The sequence below is a fragment of the Haliaeetus albicilla genome, chromosome 13, assembly GCF_947461875.1.
Source record: "Haliaeetus albicilla chromosome 13, bHalAlb1.1, whole genome shotgun sequence".
Taxonomy (NCBI): domain Eukaryota; kingdom Metazoa; phylum Chordata; class Aves; order Accipitriformes; family Accipitridae; genus Haliaeetus; species Haliaeetus albicilla.
This window is the reverse complement of record NC_091495.1, coordinates 29,708,263-29,725,929: the sequence shown is the minus strand read 5'-3', so window position 1 is coordinate 29,725,929 and position 17,667 is coordinate 29,708,263. Positions and strand designations below refer to the sequence as shown.

At 37.1% G+C, this 17,667-nt stretch overlaps 1 protein-coding gene across 2 annotated transcripts in view; it reads left to right on the top strand.

Moving 5' to 3' along the window:
* The window catches only part of FMN2 (formin 2), a 164,502-nt gene extending 146,835 nt beyond the window's left edge, over nt 1-17,667 (top strand). For both annotated transcript variants that reach the window (XM_069800660.1, XM_069800661.1), the window contains 2 exons: nt 14,187-14,268; nt 15,643-17,667. In XM_069800660.1, coding sequence (XP_069656761.1) covers nt 14,187-14,268; nt 15,643-15,669 — 109 coding nt within the window. In that variant the 3' untranslated portion in view covers nt 15,670-17,667. The remainder of the gene's footprint in view (nt 1-14,186; nt 14,269-15,642) is intronic.

Sequence of the window (17,667 nt, the reverse complement as noted above, 5' to 3'; positions counted from 1 at the left end):
GGAAGCTTTATGTTCATTAAGTGATTGATATCAGTCCATTTTTAGGTCAATTGACAAGAACAAGCCTCTTTTTCAAGAGTACTCACCCTATGTAACTGTCACAGACATCACATTACTAGTTTAGCAAGTTATTGAAAAGTTTCCTTAAGCACCTATATGACCAATGTCATGTATACCATGTATGTTTAGTGGAAGTGGATACATTTTGGAAGGAGCAGTCTCACAGTTAAGAAAACTGGATTCTGCTCCTATTGCAAGAGCGCAGTGCAAATGTTAGCACAGTACAGCAGCTCTCCAGGGATCTATTTCATTTTACTGACTGTCTGACTCAATTTTTTGTAATTAAGTATATCTCTTTGGAATTGAGTTGACAATTAAATACTATCTTTGGTTTCCTATGCAGGGAATTGGCTGCCAACTTAATACAGGTTAATTTAATCTTGTATTTTTTATAGAACTGGATTTAAGAAAAAAGTCCTTTCTTTTCCAAAATACTAAGCTATTTTCCTAAAAACAAACAAACAAAAATCCTCCAGAGGGTTCTTGCTGCAAAATATTTTTCTTTAGAAGACATTAACTAAATAAGCATAAAACCTCTTCCTCCTATTTTTCTTATACATCTAAAGCTTAAGAGAAGAATGGGATTGCGATACAATCATTTCTCTTTCAGTTCATTGTATGTGTATGCTGAGAGGATGTGTTGAAGCAGCAGAGAAAAAAAAGTGGCTGCCAGCTAGTCCCTTCTAGGGCAAAGGGGTTTTTAACCTGAAAGGGACTGAACATGTATAACCTACAAAATGGCTCTAGGTGCAGGATGTGACAGGGAAGGGAAAGGACAGTGAGAAAGGGCCTGCAGTGGGAAAGGAACTTGGGAGATCCCTAGGAAGAACAGCAAAGAGACCCAAACCCAGACTTGGAGCTGATGGGATGAAGGAGACTTTCCCAGGGGGACAGAGAGGACTGTATAACTGCAGTCCAGGAAGTCACTGAGGTTAAGACTGAAAACGATCCATCCTGAAAATCAAAGGTAGATTTTTGTTTTGAATTTTAATTTTTACTTGTCTCATCAAGTTTAAATCTTCTTCTCTATAGATACTGTTTGTTCAGCTGAGGCAGGGTTTAGACTTTGGAAACCTTTGATGTCTTGGTTTGTGCTCACCTCTCAGAAAAGTTTGGCACAGTGCTGTTTCAGGTCTGGCAAAGTCAAGCTGCCTTCATTGCCTTTTAGGAATTAAAATATTTTGGCCAAATTGGCAGTAACAGTAAGAGTGTTCCAAGAAAGACAAATTATTTTCCTGAAAGTGAAGAATCTTCTTTGGTAAAACAACTGTCTTATCAAAGCCTTTACATGGAAAATATTTTGCCTCCGATCATAGTTCAGCCTGATATCTGAAGTTGTCCTTTAGGCTTTTTTTCTTGATTTTATATTTCCACTTTTCTTAGTGAAAGACAAGATGCTGTGATGTGAAGGTGTCTTGGTTTTGAGAAGTCAAAGGAGAAAAATCTTGATGGAAGAATAAGTGTTGCCCAAAGGTGTAAGAATGTACAGCATGATGGCTTTCAAAATCTCAGCCTAGATTGACAGAAATCTGAAATCTGCCTATTGCCACCAAAATAAGAATTATTATTTCAAGAAACTAGATTTTCCTCTTTAGTTGATGTTCTTGAAAGTTCTTCTGCTGCTAAAGTTGAAGAGCAGGCTAGAACATTAATGGTCAAAGTAACTTTCTGTAGTTTTTCATTGGCAGCAAAATCAAGTGACAGATATGGTGAGACTTTTCTTTTTAAAGTATTGCAGTATGCCACCTTTGGTGAATTATTTTCCAGGTTGCTGCCTTATGAAGCATACTTTAATTATTATAATTATTCATAAAATGTATAACTTTATTCCCTTTTCTTTTTTACTTTGATCATCCTTCTTTCTCACCCCCTGATTGGTTTTGGTGCTTTTTTTGCCTCTTCTCCCTCCACTTTACTTTCATTTTTTATTAAACTTTTATGCTGTGGGCAATGTTTTCTAGAATATTTTATATCTCAGTTTCCATATGGACTGTTAATAGAGGCTTTCCCTTATTTAGTCTCTGCAAATATGAGTCACACTGTTTTACAATAATTTACCCAAAGGCTTTTCGTAGACTGTATTTCCAAAGGTGGTACCTACTTTTTGTTACTGATATATTAAAAGTGTATGTGTTAAAGAAAGCAGTCAGCCAGTTCTTATTTTAAACACTTTTCGCTTGGCATTTCAACTTGTATATTGGTTTGCCGGGCATTTATATGCAAAAGATAAACATTGAAGTGTCAGGCTTTGTATTTCCTTATGAGAAGATGAGAAAAAAAATTTAAGAAAAATGGTGCAAGGTTAAAAACAAATTAATTTTTCTGAAGTTTTCTGCTGCTTTCACTCAGTTCTCTCACTTGAAATAAAGCAGAACTGGAAAATACTAGCTGTAGAGAAAATTATGCATGATAAACTGTTAAATACAGTAGCAATAAAAAGATAAATGCACCTGAAAATTACAGTGAAAGCATAGGTCTGCCAAAAGGTTTTCTGAACAGTGCTATTTTTTTTTTTTTTTTTTTGTGGTCACACTGTAGTCAAGGCTAACTGGAACATTCCAATAGAAATTGTTATCTGGGTTATTTATAAATTTCTCAAAAATATTTTGTGGAGGTTGAAAATTCTGATGCTATATCTATCCTAAAGATAGATATTTAGATATTTCACCTTTTAAGTGAAAATTTTCAAAGTAATATAACTTCTTTCTGATTAAGCAACTTTAGGAAAAAAAACAAAATAAACCAAAACGAAAACAACAACCAAACTTAACGGGGCATGTTTTGAGTTTTTACATGTTGTTGTTATCATTGTCCTTTCATTATATAATTAATGTGTCACTGGTAGTCTATGCTTTGCATTCATACTTTGAAAACTCTTGAAAGGTATCTGTCAGTATAGCTTGCACATTACTTGTGATCAGGAAGAAAGCCAAGAAGAGCTGACATACTTTCCCTAATACTTTTTCAATGTTGTTTGACAAAAGAATATGATTTTGAACCTTGCAAGTCAGCATGCACATTATCTATACATGTATTTCAGTTGCTGCATATCCTAAGATGCCTGTTCTCTGAATACATATTGTTAGATATGCAGTGACAGCTATGCAAAAGTTTCACCTTCTTAGGAAAGCTCTTAGGGGATCACACCACCAATCTTCAAATGCCTTTTTTTCTCCTGTAGTGAGAGCAAGTGCCTCCTACAAACTGACTTCTAAATATATTAATTTTTTTCTCATTAATCTCTGTCTTTATTTCACCCCCACCCCGGTTTCTTTATATTTCTGATAGCAATATTCAATGTTAAACATACTATTCCAGTTTAGCACTTCTGTGAGAGCAAGAAGTATTTTAATTTTTCTTGACATCCTGGAAAGGCCTACAGAACTGTTGCCCAGACCCTACCACTTTCCTAGGAACCAGGAAAAGATAGCCTGCCCTAGGAATGAAAAGGTAGAAGAGTTCATGAGGGAACACCTAATATAACCCTACAGAGGGAAGTCTTGAAAAGTTATGATCAATTTAAAAAAAAAAGCAAAAAAAAAAAAGCAGCTGCTGGGTATGGCAATCAAATATGGAATTTGGGTATTGTTGGTAGCTAAAAATACAATTATTTTTCAGAAAATCTCATGTTGGTGTGGACAACAATGATTCATCTTCAGGACTACAACTTCATCTTTTCTTTACAGCCATGAAATACATTCTGGCTCATTACAGTAACAAAAAGCAGTCAGTCTTTTAAGAACTTCTGTGTTTTAAAGAAAAGTTCCATTGCTGTCAAAGGTTAATATCAATATAATTAGGCTTTAGATGCCAGTTCAGATCTTAGTAGAAACAGGTCAATAATACGGCAGAAACATGCTTGCAGGACCACAGTTCCACCTTCCCTTTCTCTGGGTACAAGTGAGGTACTGACACTCGTTTGTCCACTCCAGCTCTGGACACGTTTCCATTTCTTCAGATTGTTTGCTGTTCCAGAGAGCCTGTGCAACCTTGCAAAGATTTACCTAAACAGGGCAAAATAAGTTCTATTTCTGGATGGGGGGTGGTGGGGGAGAGAGAGAGAAAGGGACAGATATAGGTGCCCTGTAAGGGTGTACATAAGGTACATATTACTCATAAGCTCAGTCTGGCCCTTGCCCTTATGAAGGGGCATGTCACTGAACAGAGACTGACTGTGTCAGGGACGCCAGCAGAGGAGAGTTCATAAGCAGGATCAACATGATGGTAAAATTCTGTAAGTCCCTGATATCTTGCATCACACTAAGCTTGAGAATTTCTTTTGGCTGACTTTATTCAACCCTTTAACTCCCATGATAAATCTTTGACACATTAAAAATAATCTATAAACTCAAAAAAATGCTCTCGTCTCTCAAATGTAAAAGTTGCCCATTCCCGTAAGAATAGCAGTTAAGCTGGCACCTGGTGTGTCACACTGTGTATATCTAGATGAAAGGGAGATTCCTGGCCAGCATGTCTCCACAGCTCATTGATCTCCCTCTGCAGTAAGACTGGTATGTCTCCCTACAGACTCCTCGGCAGGATGATTTAAAACTTGCTGTTGAGCAATTTAAAGTCTGGCATTGGATATCTGTACGTTGCACAGTGAGGAGCATGTTGGTAAGCTGCCACTTCTGCTTGCAGAGGAGGGCATTAAATCCCATAGCAGGAGCAACGTCCTCTCAGAGTAATTTAAGGGATATTTTGTTAACGCTTATAATAGGAACCAGTGAGTCAGACTTGAGAGTGAGAAATCGGGGGACATGGGAATATGCACTTGCAAAGAAGTCTGGAGATGGAAGGAAAGAGAAGAAAAATGTCTCGAGTGGCAACATGAGAGGGCAATGATGCAGATGTGGAGGGTGTTTAGTGGGGTCGCATTTTGCTTGGCATGCTGTTGTAATGCCAACTAAAAGCTCCAAGTATTATGTTAGTAGTTATGGGCAGACACATTTTCTGACTTGGGAACTTTAATCTCAGTGTCTTTATTGCTCTGTAATCAACTGAATTGCATGCTGGTAGGCTTGGTTTTACAACTCATAATGACATTTCAAAACAGAATGCAGCTTAAATGACTTTGAATTGAATAATTAAAAGGATCTTCAGTTTTTGAGAATATTTCAAAATTTTAACTTAAATAAAATAGCTTTCTGATCAGAAAATACTGTTACAGGCATTGGAAAGTCTACTTAAAAGAAGCCCAAGCACACCAAAGATTCAGAAGCAAGGAACGGTCCTTTGAGGCAGTGGCTCACAAAGAGACAATTTGCTGTCCAGCTGAGTTGCTCAACATTTCAGTACATTTTTTTAATTCCTTGTGCATTTTCAGCAATTAATCCTTTTTTTTTTTTTTTCAGTGAAAACACCATCATTTTTTAGTTAGGGGAGGAGAGCAGTAACTTTCAGTTTTGGTATTGCTTTTGAGGGAAAAGTTTGTGAAAAATAAAAGCATTTGGAGATAAGTTTCTCAATCTCGATCTTTGGTGGAAATTACTTTTAAACATTTTAGTTTAACATTTTTTAAGTCATACTGTGTTTTGTAAGGTGGGAATAAATATTTCCATTTGCAACTGTAAACCAACTGGTGCATACAAATAGTAAACTTGAACAAAGTGAAGGATCTAGTCGAAAACTAATTCCAAATCTGTAATCTCTCCTAATTTTTGTGACTTGCATGAGGCCAGATTTCAGAATGCCCCCACATAAACAGTAGAAGGGCTTTTCAGCAGTCTCTTTTTTATTTGCCTGGTGTTGTATCATTCTGGCATATTATGTTGCATCTTAGTATGTGTGTTGTGCATAAAAGGAGATAGATACCAATCATCATCTTGTAATGAAGTTTGCAGCCTATTTTCATGGCTGTAATGTCAGATTGAGTGTGACAGTTTAGGGTATAGTGAGATGGGATACCATGATTCCTACCATATAGTGATTTTTTTAACCCTTTCCCATTCACCACTTCTTGAAAAAAGAATGACATTTGCCTATGATATAAATTAGCACAACATACTCAATAAATAGTTGCATATTGGTGAAAAAAATGACACCACTAAAAATTTTAAACAGAATTTTTTGACAAGCGGTACTATACTTTCTATACTTGTGAAATGTTTTCCTTCCCAGGCAAAGTGATTACTTTGGCATTTGAAGTGCAATAAAATATTGTAATCTTTTACAAATGAGCAGCATCTGTCATTAAAACATTAGTCCCCAAAAGTGTGAGATGCTCACAGAGACTTAACATCTACTGTAACCCAGACCAATCCTGAACTACTGAAGATGTTAGATTCCTCAGTTACTGAGAGTTTGCCAAACTAGTGCATGGAGTTGGCATAATATCAACAACATCCATTAAGCGCATGGCTGCGTGCATGTTTTATAGTATTAGTACAGGGAACAATCTAACATCAGGGTGGTTTTTTTTTTTTTACATTTTTGGGAAGAGCCTCACTGTGTCTGCAGTCATTTTGAGTCATTACATAATTATGAATGAGCATCTTTTGATATGATTATTTTCACCTGATGCAGCAAAGTTGGAGGCCTCTTATTTTCCCATCTCCTGCACTGGAGATCTCTCATTCTGTGGCTCTCTAGCTGACTTATACTTTTTTTCTTTTCTTTCCAGTGATCTCTTCTATTGACTCAATTCTCATCTTTGTACTGCCAATCTTGTAGCTATCAATTATCCAACATAGTAGCCCCAGTATACCCAATGTAGGCAACTCATCTGTCCAGGGTATGTCTCCATATTCTCTTTAAGATAGCCTCCTTCTCCACATGGTCTGTTCACTGAGATTTTTCTCATTCTTTTTTACACAATGCATTTTTTCCTTCTTACCCCATCTACTGCTTAAAAATCTTTTACAGCAAACACATAGTTTCACATTTCCGTTCACTCACGAGTTTCCTTTCTTTTGCTCGCTGATTATATTACCAGTTTTACCTCACCTCCAGTCTCGTTCCCTGCCCTTATCATTTCCTGTTGAATTTCCTAACCAAATAGCCCAGAATGCAGCCAGTTTCTTTGAGAGCAACCTGGCTTCAGTTCCAAGAAAAACAAGGGAAGGTGATGACTATCTTTTCTTAGAGCAACCTCTATTTTCATATGCAAAGTCTGTAGGAAAGTGATTTCCATCTTGCCTGAAGGTAGCCAGGTATAGCCTGAAATACTGGCCACTTTGACAAGGAAAAAAAAAGAAGGAATATGGTGGCAGAAGTCAGGAAATGTGTTTAAGTGGGTATATGCACATTTGCATTTTCTTAGAATCATAGCCATCCTTAACAGTTTAATTTTTTACTTCATTACATTTTCAAGGTGAAATTTTCTTTAATGCTAAAGTTATCATCTTTAAAATGTGTTTCAACACAATATCCTTTTTTTGTATTTATGCACATCTGTGTATTTCTGCACAGATAAGGGCAGAATCCCTAGATCACCAAGAATGATTCCAGATAGAACTGAGTGAAACTGAATACTTCTGAATTGAAATTCTTTCAGAATATTTTGAAGTGTGTTATGGATTACAGTTAGACTCTGCAAACGGGAAGGTCTCATTTTCATTTCAGTTGGCCTCAAAGCCTTATTTTAGGCCTGTTTGACATGGTGCACACTGAAGAAAATCTGAAATGTATTCCCCAGTCTACTCTACAATGTTGACAGAGGAAGGATCTTATTCAGGGTCCTGCTACAGGTTAGTCTCTGTGTTAAGTGGCCAAATTAAAACATTTTAATCCATTTGTCCATGGTCCTCTAAGCCAACGTATGATTAATCACTGTGTCTTTCAGCCAGCCTTGTGGTCCTTGAAGTAACCATGCAAGGAGCTGGCAGGGATGTCAAGATGGTCTAATACATTATCTTTGTTGGTAGGCAGAGGTTAGGTTTCATCAGTCAGTTTGATGGGACTAGGTACATTGCAATGTGCTTCTTATCTGTATAAAGTCTTTGCAGTCAGTTACTGAATCATGTCTATGTCATCACTTCAACCCTATTGGCATGAAAGTAAAAGCTCTACATTTTTTTTACTCTACTTTTATGTTGGGAATTGTAATTTTCCTTTCTGTTTATTCGCTAAAGAGAAACTCCCTAGCAAAATATCATTTCAATATTTTAGTAGGTGGGTCAAAGAATAAAATACAGGCACATTGCTCTGGAAGAGTTTTCAAAGAAGGAGTTTTAAAATTTTCTGCTCTTGAAGTCTTAAAGATGTCTGGCACTTGATATTTTTGCTGAGGATTTTTTATTAGTTTTTATTTATAAAAGTACTATTATTATTATAAGCAAGTTATCTCCAACCCAGACAAGCCTACATAAAATATTTTGGGAACACCCCTTTTATTTATCTGATAATAAGCACTTAGTAGTATAAAGAGTATTGGCCTCAGCTTTGCTTTATGCTAAAAAATACAGAATATCTGCAGAAAAATGTCTTTTGGGTTTCATGGACTATACTGTCAAACTGTAAAAGTAATGTCTGTCTGAGTTTATCGTGGAAGATTTTGTGAGCAGCTCCACTCTCTAAGGCATATAACCTTCCAGCCTTCTTGCTGTGCTTACATTTGTCATGTCATAGTGCTCGCTAGTGAAGTGTAAGGCTACCAAGCCTAGATGGAGCCAGTAGGAAATGAATCTGTCTGCCACAGATAGTTCAGACAAAGTTATTAATGCTTAGTGGCAGGAAAGTGGCTGCCCCCCTCAATGGATTGAATGATGACAGAAAGTCTCTAAGCCTTGATAAGGTTGTGGCCAGGATGGCTTTTTTGTCTAGAAGGTAGATAAAGATACTCTGTCTTCTAGGTCTGTAAGGATGTCTGGTTTCTTTTTCCTGTGTGCATGCCAACATGTAACTTGCTTATTCATCTTATAAACTGTCTTTAAACTTAATCATAGTTTGTATATGTTTGTCTCACAATAAATATAAGGTAGAAGGAGGTGAAAGTGCTGGGGAAGAGTTTTTATTATGATGGAAATAAGAAACTACTTCCTTTGTTATGGGTGATGACTCTGATTCTTATTAAGTAGCAGATTTCGAGACCTTAATTCTTGGGCTCTGTAAATGACTGGCTGTTCATTCACTTGTAGATTTTTTTTTTTTTTTTTTTTTTTTTTTAAAACTGATCCACGGATTGCCAACTGTTGTATGTTTCCTACATGTTTTCTTATTGTGGGAGCTGTTTGGAAGTATATCCTTTCTGAAATAATGCAAGCAATGCTTTAGCTAAATTTAATATTTAAGGAGATCCATTTGTCCAGATTCGAGTTATGAACAGTCTTACTAAGTATTTATAGAATTTGCCCCGGGCCTGATGTTGGGTCCACTGCTGTTTAATACCTCTGCTCTTCAGATTACTACAGTGAGAATTAAGCAACTCTCTGGTTGTCTATGCTGAGAAGACTAGTTTTTAGGACTATGTTCTCATTAAGACAAAATCAAGAAATTATTTGGGAAGAGTAACAGGCAAAAATTGTTAAAGGTAATGCAGCTGATGTTATCTTTCCTAGCAAACTGATACACTCACTTTTAAGCCAGAATTGACACGAGATGGGACAGGAGTTGATAGCAAATGAACCAAAGTCAGTTTACTGAAAGAAAGTTGAGTTTGAGAAGCAGCTGCAAAGTATGAAGTGAGATGGTCTGAGCATCAGTCTAGCAAAGAAGCTTAGCACGCTGTCAGCTTGCAAATTATTCCCATCACACTTACCAAGTTAACTGTATCACATGGCTTCTTGAAGAGCACACCATGTCCCTTGTCACCTCCATCTTACTCACCTACTCTCAAATCATGCCTTCAGCATCTGTCCTGCTTCTGAGTATTTGGTTGCACTTGAGAGCAATGGCTCTATAAAGGGACCAAACAGCCTCTATAACAGAAAGTATTAGCGTAGAACTAAATAGTTTAAGTAAAAACAGATTTTCAGAACAATAAATCAATCTATACAGATGCCTGCCTTTGCCTAAGGGTCATAATCCTCAGGAACTGGGGAACACCCACCTTCCTGAGACTCTTTTTCCACAGCCTCTCCCGGTGGTAGTCTATCTTTCCACACAGGGCCTGACAATCGAATCCCCACTCCTTTCCTAGGAATGTCTTTTTAACTGTTTCATGCTCTTTGAGCTCTTTGTGCTCTGCATTGGCAGAGCAGCAGTGTCGCTTTGGCCTGCAGCCTGGAAGTATGTCACTGTCTGCATTTGCTTCCCCTTTTGTGACTGTTGGGAGGCTCACAGATTCATAGCTCTTGTGTTGTTTTCTCCAAATATCGTCTTCCCTCCTCCCAGTATTGAATTAGATGCATTAATTTCTTCATGAAGCTCTAACGACTCACCATAGTTGAATAGTTAACCCAGTCTTCCTGATATAACCACTAGTGTTCATACAATTTTTGTACCTTTTGATCTTAGGTTATTATCTTGCACCCCCACGCTGAGCAGGTTCTCACTGAAGTCAGTGAGAAGTAGTGCAGGAAAAGCCTGAGCAAGAGAGGAAGGTAGGCAGGAATTAGCCACTGTGAGAAATACAACTTGAACCAGGCATGAGTTGACAGAAGCAAGATGGTTTTGCCTAAATCTGGTTAGCTTCCCCCCCATGAAGATGAAGAATCATTCAGGGCCAGTGGAGAAAACCCAAGAAGTTGACAAAAAATCACCAGTGGCAATTAAAAGTTATTTTCCAACTGAATTGAGACTATTGCCCTTACTTCAAAGGTAACCTTTTATCTGCTTTTCTAGATCTTGCAGTTTAAATGGTACTGATGTTCATATCAAAACACATCCTTTTCTCTTCCAGAAGCATCAGGTTATTTTAATTTTACATTTAATAAAATCCTAATTTAGCTGAATGATCAGTCTTCAGAAAATACACTTGCACACTCTAGAAATTGATGCCAGTTCCGTTGGTTTATGATTTAGCACTGTGGAAGGCTAACAATTGCCTTTGTCTCTATATTTCACCAGTCGGCCGACTTTTCTTTTATAGATACTGCTGTAGATTTATACAGTTCTCCGTGCTTCCAGTTTTAACACGGTCATAAACTAAGCCTCCTAACAATGAGCCTTTGGTGTGCTATCTTTACATTTCTAAGGACATTCCTTGCTGAAGAAACATACATGTAGGTTGTATTGGCTTCAGTAAGGCTCTATCCAACCACTTTAATCTTCCTGCACAGAGAGCAGGATGGGGGCCAAGAGACAGCGAGCTGTCCCAAACCCACACAGTGAGTCAGTGATATGGTTGGAACTGGAACTGAGCGGCTGCTAGCTCTCAGCTTTGTCTTAAGTGCATTAGGGAGTAATGCTTCTCATCTTCTGCATTCCCGTCGGTATGAATAAATAGGCTCAAACTCCAAGGAATTTCACAAAAGCTCCCAAAAACTTGAGGACCGCAACCATACTAGTGAGACCAGAACCTCTTACATAATCCTAGAAAAATGGGTGGCACAAGCTTAAGGCTGTCATTTATCAGTCTGGAAGTTGTGGATCATTTTTTCAAGCGCAATCTAAGGGACCCAGAAGTTCTGATGTCCTCCCTCACAGAGTGGCATTGTTAGTAGCATTTTGCTGTTTCAAGTGGAGACAGCCTTTCTCCAAATCGCTATTTCTCTAATAGAAGCAGAACATTTTAGGGATGTTATGCTGACAGTGACACTTAACATGACCTGCTTTTTAGAAAATAACGCCTATCACTGCATTGTCAACGGTTCCATTCCATATGAGGATTTTTGATTTGAATTAACGTGACACCCACAGAGAGCTGTGCTGTCTTATGACCCGGTATGTTAGGCAAGCAGTGGGTAATCTGTCCTGGACGGGGGATATTTAGATGGAACAAAGACTGGAACTAAAGATTCCCTGACATTTCCTGAGAATAACATCTGGATCTGTGTGAACTGGTTTGGTAAATATTTTTGTATGTTACATATGCTGTCATTTGCATGACGAGTAGTCTGAATACCTGCATATATTACATTGCTTCTATAAAACAGTCATTTTGATAACCTCAGCAGTACTTGTACAGTCCCTGAGATTTGACACTAATTTACTCCCAAGTAACATTTCATTTTCTTATTTAAATGATGTCCACCAGTGAAGAGAGCCAGCTATAGTTGTATCTGAGAAAAAGGAAATTTGTAAGAGTGGCTTTTGATGGGTTGGAATGTGTCTGACTGTTTGGAAAAGATCATGGGAAGATCAATGTCACAGATACTTTTCCTCCTTTGGATGTAAGTGGACACAAAGCAGAAGAAAAGGTGGCATTTTAGGAAAAAGAAAATGTCTTTGAATTTTACTGCATTCTGTATCATTCCCATAAGCTTCTTTTTAAAGCTATCACCACATTTTGGCTGCCACTTTTACTGAATCTATTTAAATATGTTTTAAAGGTGAATTACTTGGCTGTTTGACATTTTTGTTCTATATTATGCTGCAGCAATCTATCTGATTTGCAGTCAGATAGAAAGTGTTACAACTTGAAAATAATAGGTTGCAAAGCCTTTTTTTCCCCCACCTGTGCACGTAAAGGTCTTCCTACATTAATAAAATATAAGGCTATCAAATGAAGGGAGCAGCTTGTTGGAAGTGCTAGAAAAGAACTGACGTTTAAATTAATTTTTGAAAGTATAAATTTGAAACTTATGAAAAGAACGAGGTGTGTCTGGTGAAGTTGGATAAAGGAGAGATGAATGCGAAGGCGTTTTTTTTTTAATGTGCTTAGCAGACCCAGCTGGAGACTTATTTTCAAAATCTGGCCCTTACCACACACACAAAAATATTTAAAAATAATAGTAACACAAAGTCTGATTCTCACATTGCCCTGTGTAGTCTCAGTGAAATAGCAGACATGCAAGTAGTCTGGAGATGAACCGCAAGGAGCCAGCCAAGGATATATCATTTCTTCAATATCATTTTACTGTTGTTTCTTTTTTCACTGTTGGATACTGATGAAAAGGCAGAGTATGTGCCATCTAAAGTCTATATTGTTGGCAAGAGCAAGCCAACATAGGATTTACATTTTTATTTTCTACCTTCTTATTTATAAATAATATTCTCATCTCATAAAAAAAAATTACACATCTCACACCACTTAATGCCATCATATAGGAAGGATTTATGTAAGTCTTTGAAGCTCAGAGAATTCATAACTTAAATGTGTATTATCAGTGTTTCAATAACCATGTGTGTTTGTAATGTTGATCTACAAAAAGAGTAAAAATGGTAAAGAAACATTTTACAGTGTGCCATTGAACCCACCAGACTGATTCTGGCAGGCTCCCAGTCTGAGTACAGCCCTCTGCCTTTCACAGTTTGTTCCCTATCTGCATGACGAAAGGGGCGTTTATCTCGCAAAAAATGTGGCATTTGGTGGCATTTTACAAGGCCCTAATTTGATACCATTTGCCAAGTAAGGAACACTAAGAAGTGGACCCTCATTTCTGGAACCCGCTTTTCTCTTCACATCCAAGCAGCCCAAGTGCATTCATCCTCATCAAGGTCATGTAAGCCTTGGTGCTCACCCTCTGCTTTGGAAAGAAAGATGTGTGCAGTGACGTGCACCACCTTGGTTGTAAATGTCATGTTCCATGTTCCATGGCAATTTCCCATTTTGATTTTCAGTTAGGGAGTGGAGACTGGAAATATAGGTTAAGCTATTTTGCCATTTTAAATACAAACAAAATTAGGTGAAAGGGAAGATAGTCTGGTGAGAAATTTGTTTAAACTGTAGTTGAAGTACTGAGGTTGGGAATGGATGAAGAATGATTTCTAAACAGTCATAAAAAGAAAAGGAGCTTTCTTAGCAGTGTTTGGTATGAATTCTCTGAAAGGTAAACTTCATGTCAACCAGTGTATTTTAAATCCTGACACAATTGAAAATTCAACTACAGTAAGTACTGATTGCTTTTGCAACTAGAATTGATTATGCCATTGATTATGCCTGTCCTTGTAAGTACCAGAGGCTGATGGTATGGCAACAACAGCCACAGAGTGCAAGTGCTATTTTGTGGTGTTTGCTAATGAAAATATGGGGAATAAAGTTATCCACCTGTGTCCTCAGGTCTAAATTTGTAAGTTATATACTGCACTGTCTTTGGAAATAGTTTTGCTCTACAAGAATATTTATAAGTTTTGTCTCTCTTCAGAGTTAAAGAAGCAGAGGAGGTCTGCAGGCAGAAAAAGGGGAAGTCGCTCTACAATATAAGACCAAAACATGACTCCGGAATTGTAAGTAAAAATTGTAGCAATACTTCTGTTCCCATCAGTCGTTTTACCTTTTTCTCTTTGCATTTTTAGATATGTTATTCCTGATGTACTTTTTTGTTCTGGGTTGTTGGTTTTTTTTAATGTTTAACATTTTCATAAAAGGTGTTAGATTAACAACCTTGAACACTGCCTATGAATATTACTCCACAAAATAGATGTAGCACAAGCAAGAGCAGCATATTATTGCCCCACCCTGCCAATCTGTCTGCATCCCAGTCGTGGTGTTGGTGGTTTCCAGTTCAAGCTTATTCATTTTGTATTCGCTCTCTTTTCTACAGTTACAAAATGTAAGGAAGAGTTGTGATAGGTACACATTTTTCAAGTTGGATCCCTGTCTCAAATACTAGTGGCTTCTGTTCCTTGGAATAGAAACCCTAGAAAAAGATAATACTGTGCTCTCACCATTCTTCTGAAAACAGATAAATAACTTCAGTGATAGTAGAAGAGTAATTCTAGTCATTCAATGAAACTTTTCCACTATGATTGCCTAAGCATTGCTAGGATCATGACTGATTTTACAGAAAATGAATATTCCTCTAGTGAAAAATTAGTCTGGCACTCTGTATTAAAATTAGACCTGTAGCAACTGGCCATCAATTACACTTGTAAAATATTATAACAGAAGATTTTTTCATGTGTCCATGTCCCTGTCTGCCCCACTCGGGCCAAAGGCATGATTTCTTTCTTTTGTGCTTTCTAGTCATGGCTATGTTACTGTGACACATCCTTGAAATGAAGCAGGTGGTAATTCACTATATTTGAACTAACATAATCTGTCACAGGAAGAAATAATACTGCATTTTTTGTTTCTTATTCTGAATATCTAGGGACAGTTGGCTGTGATTAGTGCCACAAGAAATGTAAATGGAGTAACAGCTTGGTTAGGAATGATAAGCTAGATTTTATTTTATCAATTTTATTTGAAACCGGTTCAAGATGTTATTTAAAAAAAAAAACCCAAACTAACATTTATTTGGATTTCTCTGTCTCACTTATACTTTGCTGTATGTAAAGACACTGAGATTATTTTTTTTTTTTTAAGAAATAGCTGTAGGCTTAATTATTCCTGTATCATTATCATTATTATTTGCACTGAAACTGGGACTTTCAGTGTTACTGAAAATTTGATAGAGTGAAAAAGAAAGTAAACAAAATATTTCACAAGCAGTGTGTTGCTGCAGTCTTCTTCAGTTCTAGCTTCAAAGGAAATTTGTGAAGTGAATTCTACAGTAAGTATAATTGAACATTAGCCTATGTATTTCTGTGGTTTTCATAGTTGTGTGAGGTGGTTTTATGTATACTCAATTTTCTGCTTTTTTTAATTTTATTTTTCAGAAAGCAAAGATAAGTATGAAAATCTGAGAGAAGAAAAGCAAAAGCCATTGTTACCTGGTTACCAAAACTCAACATGCCTGTGGGTGGGGAGTGAGGGGGAAGGAAACTACATCATCCTGATCATTTGCTTTCTTGACCTTTTTGAATTTGCTTTTTGTTCTCTAGAGTTTTCCACCAATTGATGTGTTATTGTACATTCATTCATGAATGTAATCACTTTAATGGAGTGCCCAGCAATAGACTAGGTATGGACTTGAAACACCTTCCCTGTACTCTGTATCTCCTTTGCCACTCAAAAATGGTATTTTGTAAAGTGTATGGTATATTCCAAATAGGCCAAGTCAGCATGCATAAAAAGTGGCATCTGCATCAGTTCTGAACATGCTGAAAACTGCATTAAGTTGAACTTCATAAGAATGCTACTCGATACAGTAAAACATTTCCATTCCTACTGGCAACATCTGTCTAACACAAATACTTCATGGCACTGCACTTAGATTAGGGAAAGAAATGTTACTCCTAGTGAATTGTTTGTATCCGTTTCATGTTGGCATTTGTAGTTTGTATTTTGAATCGTTAAGTGCTGTTTATACAGTATAATCAATGCTTTCCCAACTTGTTTGGTTGCCCTCCATGATTAAATATTTGTGGAACAAGATGTTTACTGTAACTATCTTTAAAATCGATAAGGCAGCATATTTTTACTTCATCTTTTGCCAGATAGTGAATGCCAGGTGGTAAGGGGGTCAGAAATCCAACATTAAAAAAAGAAAAACAAAAAAAAGAGTAAGTGAAAAGCAGGAAAGTACAGAAAAGCACAGAAGTATGATAGAGAGTATGAGAGAGATTTGGCTATTATAGTTTGTTAATATATAAAGCAGCTAATACTTTTACATGAACTTTAGAAGGTATAGTATAGTCTTAACTACTGATCACTTAAGTCAGAGAGGCTTTTGGCAACATGTACATGACTTCCCTTTTGGAATTAGCTTTACAGTTAATTTAAAACTCCTTTAGAGAGCCATTAAAAGATGCACATGGGGATTGACGCTTATGGAAAACAGTAGCCAATTCTAGTGACAGAACATAGACTACCAACTAATTGACATCGATTTCACACTTAACAGAATTGCAGACTTTTCCTCCAGGCTTTTGGTGTCCCTGACTAGGAGGTTAATGATTGAAATCTATGACTTAGGGCTTCCATTTTAGACCACATGCTTAATACCTATTTGCAATCCAGAATTTACTATATCAGTTTTGATCTGCTCAGCCGATAACAACCCCTTCCTCCAGTCCTAATTTAAGAGCCCCGAACCAATCAGCCCGATTGATAACATTTTTCTTTCAAAGCGCACTTTTCCTGAAAGCAGGCTGCGTGTGCAACTGAATTGGATGCACATGCTCCACAGCCTTGGAGCCTGAACGACACTGGGGTAAGGCAAATGAGCTCTAACCTGCTGGGTTGGGTTATTCCCTGTCTAATCTAGCACATCAAGAGACATTCCTAGCTGTCCAGAGGCTAATGTACCCTACGGGGTGTCATAAAAGGAAGTGCGAAATATGACCTCAGGAATCTGTTATTCTTCACATATACCAAGCACTAGAAAAGATGTTTTTTTCACTATGTGAAAAGCAAGTCTCCTGTTGCTGACAAACCTATGTGAAAATCTGTACTTGTAATAATTTCTGGCAGGGATATAAATTACCAAGAATGGAGTTCTAAAATTTTCTGTTGATGGGAGTAACATTGCTATTTGGGGAAGGGAAAGAAGAGATTATTTGCTGTTACAACTAACTTATGGAAAAAACTTTAAAAAATAAAGCTATTTTAATGGCACTGATTCAAATCCATGTTTGTATTTATGTAAACAACAGTCTTTTCCTCTTAACTTTGCTCCTAAGTGCAAGGATACAGTAGCATGTTTTCATTTGTAGCCTTCCTGTTCCCTTCAGTACCTACAGTATGTATATTACTATACTAAATGAAATAATAGATCATCTAACAAAGATCACTATGTGCAA